Source organism: Liolophura sinensis, chromosome 3 (assembly GCF_032854445.1).
Source record: "Liolophura sinensis isolate JHLJ2023 chromosome 3, CUHK_Ljap_v2, whole genome shotgun sequence".
NCBI lineage: Eukaryota > Metazoa > Mollusca > Polyplacophora > Chitonida > Chitonidae > Liolophura > Liolophura sinensis.
Genome location: NC_088297.1, coordinates 5,627,940 through 5,639,969, shown reverse-complemented (window position 1 = coordinate 5,639,969; position 12,030 = coordinate 5,627,940). Strand labels below are relative to the sequence as shown.

Sequence of the window (12,030 nt, the reverse complement as noted above, 5' to 3'; positions counted from 1 at the left end):
TCCACTAAACTATTGTAACATCTACAAAAAGTTACCATCTTTGATACCTTAATAGTAATATTAAAGATGTTGTTCCTGTTGGTTTTTGTTCTCTATTTTATTTATTTATTTTTTTTTTTACTTTTTTTTTTATTTAGTAATTTTTTTCTTTGAGTGTTTTTTGCAGTTTAAGCATAAGACTGCAGGATCTACTAAACGTTAAGTATGAGTGTATATATATATATATATCTATCTATATATATATATAGTTATACATACATATGTATATACAAAGATAGATCTTTCTACCCAGTAACTATCTCTTTCTATATTCACACCTTGCCTGGATAACTTTAGGCTCCTAGCTATTGTTACTTCCCTGTATATATATATATATATATATATATATATATATATATATATATATATATAGTTAAATATATATACACGTATATCGTCATATATGACACTGTACGATTAAAGTGAGATGTGGCGTTTTAAGTACTGTGTTAGGAAGGTAATATGCTACTGTCCGCTGCTGACCCAGTGTTGCAAGGTTTTTGTGTGTGCAAATGCAAGTAGATAGGCAGTTACACGAAATAGGTATTCTCACACTCTGCACACGTAGCCAGCTAAATTCACCCTGTATGTGAAAACAGAGGTCAAAGGTTATCTGGTGCCCGATTGAGAAATACATCTGTAACGTGAGTTCTCTTCTGTGATAATCGTATCAGGCTAAGCTTTTGATTGGTCAGGTGTTCTGTTATAAGCTGACGTGACGAGCAAATCCGACAAGCTTTTGATTGGTCAGGGACATATTACACTCCAAACGTGTTCTGTGGTGAGCTGACGTGACGAGCAAATCCGACGAGCTTTTGATTGGCCGAACAGGGTCATGTGATTCAGAGGTTAAGTCTGTGTGCTGTGTAAAAGCATTGGCCATGTTACAGGGAAGCTAGCTCCATATACCACTTGCAATAGATCACTTCCTGTATGTTCAGATCACTTCAGAGAGGAAATGAGCGAGATGCCAATTGTGTCTGGTGCGCATAACCAGAATTTCTTTATTACACGACAAGCAAACCCACGTGGGTACCCAAGATAACTTTCAGCAGTGGGTCAGAGTTCAGCAAATTTCTTACATGTTATGTACACCATTCAGATGTTGTAAAGATTTTGATGCTGTCTGTTGTTACTCGGTGACCTCCTTTTCAGATGTGCGTTGTGAAAAGCTGCTTCTTAATGAGCTGACGTCTGACAGCACCCCCAGCCTTACAAATCCCGAATCGTTTTTGATTGGTTGAAGGATTACGTGAAGTCACTTTCTTTCTTGGATTTCATTGGTGGACAACTTGTTCGAAAGGCTAAACGCTCCCCCATAAGTTAAGGCGTGTAACCGATTATGCAAATTTGATAGTTAATCAGTTTGGTTCAATTTATGGTGGAGAATGTATTTGTTCAGTGTAAGTGGCGTGGCCAAATGTTGCCTGTTAGCTGTGAGCTATTAATTTTAGACTGCTTATCGCTGGCTAAACTGTCACTGGAGTCCAACGTTAACTTGGATTTATTTCCGTGTTTGACTCGTGTAAATTGCGATGTTAAATCAACGGAGTGATGTCCCTTTGTGAGTGCAATGACTTGGATTTACAGCATGGTCGGCAACTGGCCTTTTTCATAAAATAGTGTGGTCAATCCCCCCCTCCCCCCCCCCCCCGAGATGTTTTTCTTTGTTGGCAATTCATAGCATGAAAACCTCCAGAAAATTTTACACTAAGCAAATTGCCTTTCCCTGCTGTAAATAACATGACGTCATAGATAAGCGCCCCTCTGTTGTAGTAAGATTTTAATTTTGAAATCGATCGTCTTCGTTACATGTGCACGTGCACGTACCGTTAGATGCGGGTGCCGTGAACCTCCATTTTCTCAAGACTAAATTACTAAAAGTGTTTAAAAGTATGGTTATGAAATATATTTAAAAAGTACAGATATTGCTTATATCCATTTGCTGTCTAGCATATCTGTACATATCTTTGAAAGTTACTGTAGTTGACCTAAAATTTCGTCCATGACTCCAGTCACTCACTTTTCCTGATTCTGAGAGTTCCGTTGATCTTTGAACGGTATTTGGGGAGTGAGTGGGGGGGTGGGGGTGCCACCCTTTTATCGAGTGTGGAGGTAGCGCAGTTGCCTGCTGAGAAAATGTAATGAACGGCACCGGAATTAATATTTTTTACTAGCTTGATTTGCGGCTAAGGTGCATTTTTGCCAGTGATATTTTAGCACAGATAGAGCCTTTGTGGAAACGTCTTTGTCACTGCCATTATTTACTTGCATACACACGTCTAAAGCCTGCTTTATAATCTAGAGAGATGGAAAAGGAATGTGATTGTAATAGCTTTCGTGTGCTTGTGCATTTTGGTTGAAATCATTTATCACTTAACAGTATTACGTCTAGAAATGTACGAGTGTGTACAAATTATGCGTTTTCGGAGGCGTCATTTTGGGTCCAAGTGTTCTTAGGATTCCTTATACTATTCTCAAGCCTTATATCTACATATACCAGGACTGTTTGTGGTTTTGTATATCTAATCAGTTATTGGGGTCTTCTTGGGATATATATATATATATATATATATATATATTCCCACTCCCGAATCGCCATCACCGCTGGAAGGTGGTTGTCGTACAGGCAGTGAGCTGGTATCTACATTGTCTTCACATTAAATCTTTTTCACTTAATGTTTGTACATTAATTTTCCCGGTTTTTGTTTTGTTTTGTATTTTGAGTATTTGATGTATTGTTATTATTATGACACAGCGTTTGTTTATTTTTTCCTCAAATTTTAAGTGCTTTACGTTAGAAAAAATGTGTACATTTTTTGATATGGTGGATAGTTTAATGACATGTAAAATTTGGTGTCTGCTTCTAGAGATTTAGTGTCCTTTCTTCCCTTAGACTTTTATGTGTACATTTATGATGTTTTGTTACATATACGTATATGATCTTGTGTGAATGCAGGATAGAGGCAAATGTGTTATACCAGTTTTACCGATTACCTTTCGTGTTAACAAACTGTAAGTGTACAAGTCCAAAACTAAATATAGAGGCCATCAGTAAAGCATATTGTTTGTATTTAAGAAACACCGTTGGTATTTGAAGAACCCCATTCGTGAAACACTTAGTCAGATCGCCATTTATGCCTTTTCAGCGTACAAGTTCATTCTGGAGATTTTTTTTTTTTTTTTTGTCGTAGAAAGTTTTATGCAGCGGTATCTTATTCCTGAAAATCACGCGATACATTTATTTCTTCAGTCAAAAGACTGGACTGGGTTGGCTTGCCATGTCTGTAATACATTATACTCATGCAATTCGTGGACGATAAATCAAGCACAAAGTCTTGGCGGCCCTGCTTGTAAAGCGGCCAATGCGTTGCATTTACCGATAGCATATCTGGATCATATAAACATACCGATCATTCCAGGATAGATTCTCATCGCTGGTGTTGTTTCGAAGTTGTCAGAAATATTCGATGTTAGAAGCGGGAATTCAGAAGTTTGTAATGTTGTGATTTCGTGCGATGAATCGAGGCCGCTGGACACGATGAGATACATGGATTTTGTTCCTTGATTGAGATGGAGGCTTTGCCTAATACTAATGTCCAATGGTAGGTTTAGTAATCCGGATAATGTTGAATACCCATTTTCAACCAAACATGCAAATTCCATGCCAATTATCTCCCTTCAAACTCTCTTAGATCACTTCGCACGGTATGACTGTCGGTCGTAAATCAGAACTCGCCGTTTGTAACCCGTGGGGAGCTTTGTCGTGAAAATGATGAATATTTGCTTTCAACATCATTGAAAGAATCTGAAGAGATGTCTAAAACTCTTCTCTTCTCGACGTTGAGCTAGGTTTCAACATGGGTTTTTGGCCGTGAATGAATGTCCATCAGTAAATCAGTAAGAGCGGATATGGTTGGTTACTGGCTTCAGGGTGTTTCTTACACTGCCGTTGATTGGCTGATGCATGTACCTGTAACCTACCTACACGAGAGATCCAGGAAGACAAACTCAGTTCTTTTATATAATTTGGTTTGTTTTGATATCTCACAGTGTTAAATCTGTATCATATATCCTCTGTTGATCAGCTTACTCGGCCAAAAGTAGCAAGCGCATTTGTTTGCTATGTCCTTAAACCAGGTTTTCTATATAGAATATGTAATGTGATATGACGTAAAATGATTTCAGGGATATTTGTTTCGTCGTAGTTTTGTGCTGGCACATGGAACGGCGGTGAAGTTACAAGCGGGTTGTTCTTTTTTTTTTTTTCCTTTTTTTGAATACTCTTTCATAAGGCATCGGCATCACAGAAATCGGACGGGTTTTCAACATTCAAAGTTGAGGTGAAAGGTGTACAACACAGCCGAGGTTTATTTGTTTCCTGTCTGCTTCATATCTCAGTCTTTCACATATTATTATTATTATTAATATGCGCATTGCATTAGGGGTTCACCGACAGAACTGTTGCTCATCGGCTTTTTACGTTGACTGCCAGCTATGCGTTTATTGATTTATTTTGGGTGTGTTTGCGCGTGTTTTGATTTGATGCAAAGATGGTTCGGAATTTTCTTTAGTCACGCGTGGTGATTTTGGATACACTGAGTCGCTCTCTAATTAGACGGATTTGAAAAGCATTTGAACGTTTATGATTAGACTAAAATTGCAAAATTGTTGCGCCACTCTTTAGGATGTTTGATTTCTTGGTTATTCTTCGGTGTTTTCTGTAACACAAAGCGAGCATGTTGATGGCGAAATTACCACGTCTGTTTTCTCCAAGAATCGCCTTGCTCAAGGCTGCCTACCCATTGCCTCACTAGAGACTGCTCCTTTATGTTAACAAAGGTTATGACACGAAAGGTTGATGTGTCGGCTATTGTAAACACGATGACATTTCATTAGCCTAAAAATCAAGATTGACCAATTTCTACCATTGTTTTCGAGGAGTTGACCTCTGGAACCAAAGGTTTGCCTTACAGGTTAAGATGTTAACTAGAAGTTCGTTGTTACATTAATCGGATCATATCACACCCCTTTTTTAACACCCTAAAGCAGTTATGCTTCTTTTGGCATGGATGCCAAGTGCAACATTATGCTAACAGTGTCTTTGGATGGGTGTCCTTCAGTTTTACATGTAGGTCAACCTAGCTGGTCATAATGATATGATCTCCATCTCTTATCCCTTCTGCCAATTAACGTCGGCTTGAAGTGTAGGCTGACTTGCATTTGCAGTGTACTGTTGCATTCTAATGGGCATATATTTCTTTAGGAATATGCCCCGAACTTTTGGAATTCTGCAGGGGTTTTTTTCTGCCTACCAACATGGCTGCCAACCATTGTGGCTCTTTTAAATACGACTATCATGAAGACGTTTATTCAATGTCTACCTGTATTCACCTCAATTTGGTGTTGCCCTTTTGATATAAAATGTGACTTTCGATGATATGCATGGGTGGATGAAATGTTCGACTGCATCGTCTTTTTCTTGTCCCCACTACACTTTCTTCTTTCTCCTCGTATAGTCACGGCCCTTGTGCAATTGACCTGCCCCCGTTTTTGTTGTATTTCGCACCTCATATATCTAAATCCAGGTTTAATGTTAGTTGCACGAGCGTGTAGTGTTTGCTCAAAGTACTACTGCATATTTATAGAATATATCACGTGATAGGTACCGCCGCTGTTTTGATTGGTTGCCCTTTGGGTTCGACACCTCACAAGGCAACTCAGGTGGACTTGGTCGGCCGGGGGCAATCTTGTTACACGTTACATATATAATATATCCCACTTTGTGCATATTGCGTACATACTACATGTTGTCCAATGTATAGAGTTGTTGGTCATTTGTGATGGCGGGCGATGCTTCGTGAAGTAGTTAATTGTGTACATGACAGCGAGGTTGAAATGCCTGTAGTTAACGATACTTGTTCATGTTTTGATTACGCACGCGCGTGCCCTTTGCTCTGGGGCCATGTGTGATGTATATTGAGTTTACCGGAAGTCTTAGCCTACCGGTTATGGCCTCTAGTGCGTTGTTAGTATCGAGTCGCGGACACGTACCTACCGAATATAGATGGCCTCGTGGTTGTAGCCCATTCAGGCCAGTTCTGCGTCAAAAATAAAACATGACGTTTTGAACACAGATGTGATACTAATATATACAAATCTCAGCAACTTGAAATCGTCAAGCATTTTAATCTACGTCCGTGCCTACTTGGTTTGGGTATTCTGCACATTCACGGGACGTTTTGCGATATGGCGAGTGTAGTAAAGTTGAGAGATGACGACCATTTCATGGATTGTCGCCCTTGCCTTGCGCGCCCGCCAGAGGGCGCACGACACTCGAGTAAGCACTGGTGTCGGTGAGCGTGTAGTCGTACAAGTTGGAAAGATTTGGGTTTTCTTTGGGTTTTTTTGAAATTTTTTTTATGTTAGATTTGCTGTTATTCACAATTGTTGGCGACGTTTTAAAACTACTGTATGCTCGTCTCATTGATATAACGATACATTGTCGTTCCAGTTTTATAATGATTGATAAACCTCTCATAATCATTTAATATTATTATTGATTATTGTTATTATTATTATTATTATTCTGACATTCAGAACATTTGTTCACAATGTATAGTGCAATATTATCGAGTTGAACTTTCCACAAACTTGAACGAAAATAAATTTCATCCACCACCTTGAATATGAGTTTCTGTTTCTCGTGTTTAGTCTTATGGATTAGATCGGTCCTTGTATCTGGAGCCTCTCACTAATGCGATCGCCGTGAGTTCAAGTCCAACTCATGCTGGCTTTCTCTCGGGTCATAGGTTGGAAGATGTGCCAGAAACCTGCGGATCGTTGTTGGCTTTTCCAGGCTTTGCCCGGTTCGACAAGTCGAAAAATCACGGTTGTCTAGAAGATATCACACCACTTCACGTACCTGTACTTTATAAGCCTTCTGAGCTCGAATCCAGGTTGAGCTGAATTTGAAGTATTTGCGGCGAATCTGACCAATCAGATGCAAGAATGTGTGGATATTGAGCATAGTACGTCACTCCTCAGGGACTCTGCTTATACGAGGAAACATGACCACGGAAAATGTCCGACGCCGAGATGCGGTTACATTTTAAATTCCTCGGCCACAGTCTTGGCAACCAAGACCCAATATAACACGTGGTTTCGCTGTGGAAAACCGTGCTACTAAATCTTAAGGCAACCTTTCCCTTCTAATACTCCGGGCCTAAATGCTGTGTACTCATTCTTAACACAATGCGATGCCGTTTCTTGCCGGAACCGCTTCGGGAGCCTTCTGGTTCGACTCGAGTGAGCCGGGAGACCCGGTATTAAACCCAGGTCGGGTGAAACGAAAGATTTTAAAAATGATACTTGCCTCCGCCTCGCTTGGCGCTCAGAACTGAAAGGTTAGAGAAATGAAACAAAACTGGTTGACCCGATGTCAGTATAATGTGACTGGGTGGGAGGGCGCATGTCTGGTGTCTTCCGCATGATACTTCAGTGGCGGCAGCGCTTTGGCTGTATGGCCTGCCACACGAAGACACAGAAGACACAGTACACACTACACACACCTAATGACTCCTTGTCGGCATATGATTGAAAAATTGTTAATTACGACATTAAACCCAAAGCATACATTCATTCAATCTTGCCGGTAGCGTATTAAACGTTGGAAGAGATCAACGGTCCATTGAGCTTGGGCCAGAATCGACATTTGTGTGTGAAAATGTAGCCAATTGCTTCCTACGCCTGTTGCGTAGTGTTTCTCTGAGAATGTCACGATGTGGGTTAACCAGGTGTCTATATGTTGTGGCTGATTGGTCTGTCAGCGAGACAAACCACTGGAATCAAAGCGCAAAATCTGTCATTCATACACCACTTGTCAACCGAAACAGGGCGCTGAAAATGGACCTTGCGACTGTCTGTTCATTTCGAACCATTAATCTTGGTGTCCTAACAGACATTTGTACATCAGTCGTCCTGTTGTAAATGTTCGTCTTAACTACTGATGGTCTTTGTTTCAAATGGCCTCGTTTTAAATGGTCATGTTACAAATATTGGTGCTGCAAATTGCCATATTGGCAGTGTTGGTGCTCCAAATGGCCGCACTGCCAGTGCTGGTGTCCCCAAATGGCCGTATTGGCATGGTTGGTGCACCAAATGGCCGTATTGGCAATACTGGTGCCCCAGATGACCGTATTGGCAGTGTTTGTGCTCCAAATTTCCGAATTGACAGTACTGGTGCTCAAAAATGCCGAATTGGCAGTGTTGCTGTTCCACATGGCCGCATTTGTCCTCCAATCTGCCGAATTGGCAATGCTGGTGCTCCAAATGGTCGTGTCGAGAGCAGTGTTGCAACTGATCGTACTGTCAATGGCTATATTCACGGGAGACATAGAAATGCCATTTAGACTTTCACACTTGAAAGTTAACTATTTGTTTTTTTTTTTTTTTGTTTTTTAAATTATCACTATATGACAAGCGTATATTACTTGTCATCCCGTCGTATCCGTCATAACTAATCCATTACCATACCTTTAAAGTAAACTAGGGTACCTTGGCCTTGGAAGCCGACTGTTATGTATTTTTTCATTAGTGAACTAATATAAAACAATATAAATGATCAATGTTCGGTCTTAACTTCCGACGCATGCGCATTTGAAAAACACATCCCACGATGAAAACAGAAGAACGCGATCCCGAACAAAAAGAAAGCCAACAACAAAATCCTCCAGCAGAGCTGCTAAAACGTTGTAGTAAACGCACAACACTCTGGATACTGTTCACAGAAAATATAGAGGAAGGATTTACTTGATTGATCCATTTATTTGATTGGTGTATAAGCCGCACAAGAAGACTTCACTTACAGCCCATGGCGGCTATCAGGATTGTGGTTGTGGGGAAACTTGGGCAGAGAAACCCACAGACTACTGCAGAAGGAAATGTCAAGAATAAAGCTCTTCTGACAGGAAAATTTGACATTGATTTCCAGTTGGCAAACGTTACCCGATACCTTGTTCACAAAAACATATTTGATGGTGGTGCTTTCAACGGGTTGATCTGGTTCAGCAAAGTCCTTACAAATCCAAATGTTAACTTGGTTAAATGAAAAACACAAACAGAAATAGCTGGGAAGCGCCGTCTTGTGGCTGGTCAAGTTGAAAAGCTGATAATTTCCCATAGGACACTTAGGCATTAGGAGTTTTGTTGCCGTCGTATCAACCACATTAAGAAATGGCGCCATTCCTTCCTGACAGTAACGACGTTGCAGGCGTTTGTTTTATCGCCTCAGCAAGTCACATGGGTAATGACGTCACACCTATGCCACGACGTTATGCCTTTCTTGCAATGACGTCTTTGGGGTTTTTTCTCATCATCTCAGCATTTGTCCCGACGTCATACTTACAAGTGATGACGTCATTTCTTTCTTGTGATGAGCTCCTTACAGATGTGTCGACCATTGCATCCCCAATTGACCTTCATCTTGGTACTCCATGCACAAGTGCTGACGTCACCCAGTTCTGCGTGGGCCCCTCGTATTCGCAGGGTCAATCCTTTTAACGCGAAATTCACCGTAAGGAAAAGTAATCTTACTGGACTGTCTTCCAGGTATTTTTTTTTACCTGCGGTTGGTGATCTTTTTTGAGGCTTTGGCACTTCGCCTGACATTCTCCTCCTAGGTATCGACTTTTTCGTCATTATGAGACATCATTTCGCCGTGGTGACGTCATCTCCGCAGGTGCAGATGTTTCACGAAGTCGTTGATGACGTTGTCTTTGTACTGTTCCCACTGCACGTTAGCATCAAGGCGGTCCACCAGTTCGTCCTGGGTCGGAAAAGGTTTAGCCTGACGAAAAACACACAGAAATATTGCAGTCATCGATTCAATGGCGAACTCCTAGAACATCTCCCCTGCCCCACCCCCACCCCCTGTATCAAGACGGTCCAAAGCTGTGGGCTCATTTGCCCTTTCCTTTTTTACGTCACAATTATCGGGGTACGTGTGCTCATTAAACATATACACACGCACTGCAACTCCACAGAAGAAAACGATGCGTTCCGTTGTCGTCTGAACCTTTTGTGTAATTCATCCTTGAGTCTCCCATTAACAACATCATTTTTAGGAAACATACTCCGACAATTTTCAATAGAATTTTCAGTCTGAGATTCCCATAAAAAAAAACAAAAAGAAAGTCGCCTGATGGAAAGTGAAATTCAGTAAAATTTTCACTCTAAGACTTCCACGAGAAAAAAAAAGAAATCGAGCTTATAACTTGATGAAAAAATGAAATTCAATGGGATTTTAAATCTGATACATTCGTGACAAATGTGGAGTGCCTAGTAAGCTGTTCATGATATCAAAAGTTAGCGCACGGTTAAGATAACTAACTTGACCTCTGGAGCCTGTGAGACGCACGTAGGCTTGTTTAGACTTAGCCCCACCACCGGAACTGTTTTATCAGCCTTCATCAATAAAATTGTTTCAGGTGTTGGCTAGAATCATGATGTTCATACCTTAGTTTAAGATAATAATGTGTAACAAAAGTATTATTAGAAACAAAAGTTAAGACGGATTGTTTGTGTTTTTTTGACACCACTTCCTGCCTCATCACCGTGATCCCAGTGACCTCGATGTTGTTCACGATTTCTGTACAAAATTTAGTAGTGGTGGCAGTGATGTAAAGCAACTGCTGAGAGTGGCTCATGCGCTGTAAGTAGTATGAATTTTTTATTAAAGCATGCATGGTTATAAGCAACACCTGAAACAATATTATTGATGAATGCTGATTAAACAGTTCACAAGTGGAGGTTAAGTCTAAACAATGTACGTCGCACAGAAAAGATCAAGCTGGTCTGGTGTTGGCAGTGATGTAAAGCGAACGTAGAGAGCGGCGCACGCGCTGAAAGTAGTATGCAAACCAGTCTGCATGAACAAACGCCGTGGTGAACTTACCTTCAGACGGATGAGACCAAAAACTGCGTCATCGGCGTGCTTCATGAAGAACTTCTTGTCAATTTTAATCACCTCGCATTCACCACTCACCTGCAGACGAAACAATAACATTAAGAGCTGTTTTCACATTTCACAAACCATCACGTAGAAAGTTACGCTAATTTGATTTGATTGTCTAGAGGCTAGATGTATTTATTTTATTTGATTGGTGTTTTACGCCGTACTCAAGAATATTTCGCTTACACGACGGGGACCAGCATTATGGTGAGAAAACCCACGACGATCCGCACGGTATTGCCAGACCTCCACGTACGACCGGAGAGGACGCCAGCATGAGCAGGACTTGAACCAACAGCGACGCCATTGGGAGAGGCTCTCGGGTCTTTGTGCCGCGCTGGCGCGCTAACCCCCTCGGTCTCGGATGCCCCTTTAGAGGCTATACTTGAGATTTTTGTCAAAAAATCCACATTCACTAATAAAGTGAAATCTTTATTTACCAAGAATAGCTAAAAATATTGCTTTTCAGAAAATATCAGTCTCTTAGTTCCGTTATATACATAAAGAAGATAAAAACACCCCCACCCCACTCCCACAGACACCCACCCACCAACCCGGTTTTCACTGTGACGATTTTGTACACATGCAATTAATGTTCTTCTGTATCAAGAGAGTGCAAAATATGATTGCTTGTGTGAACCACGTGACCCTTTGGTTAATGAAAAACAACAAAATGATAGGAATCCTTGTGTTTTAATGAGAACACACATGCATCACTGGTTTGGATGTGAAACAATGGATTTACAAATATGGTTCTGGAGTGAGTACTGTTGAAGCAGTGGTTGAAATTACTAAATAAAAACGCCATTTGGTATCTTTTAAAGCACTTCACGTCAGTATCGAGTGTATCCGCCTTGAGCCTGGATGATAGCCTAAATCCTCCTCCTTCTGTACAGGTGGATCCCTTGCTCGCACATGTCGACCACCTGGCCCAGGTGGGAGCTGCCTTGCACGAGAACTGGCACCAACTTCTCCTTCAG

General features: G+C 40.9%; 1 protein-coding gene across 1 annotated transcript in view; it reads right to left on the bottom strand.

Annotated features, from left to right (window-relative positions):
- Window positions 1-9,673: 9,673 nt before the first annotated feature.
- The window catches only part of LOC135464026 (uncharacterized), a 28,099-nt gene continuing 25,742 nt past the window's right edge, over window positions 9,674-12,030 (bottom strand). The window contains exons 16-17 of the mRNA XM_064741500.1: window positions 10,994-11,083; window positions 9,674-9,886 (exon numbers count right to left, since the gene is read on the bottom strand). Coding sequence (XP_064597570.1) covers window positions 9,767-9,886; window positions 10,994-11,083 — 210 coding nt within the window. The 3' untranslated portion in view covers window positions 9,674-9,766. The remainder of the gene's footprint in view (window positions 9,887-10,993; window positions 11,084-12,030) is intronic.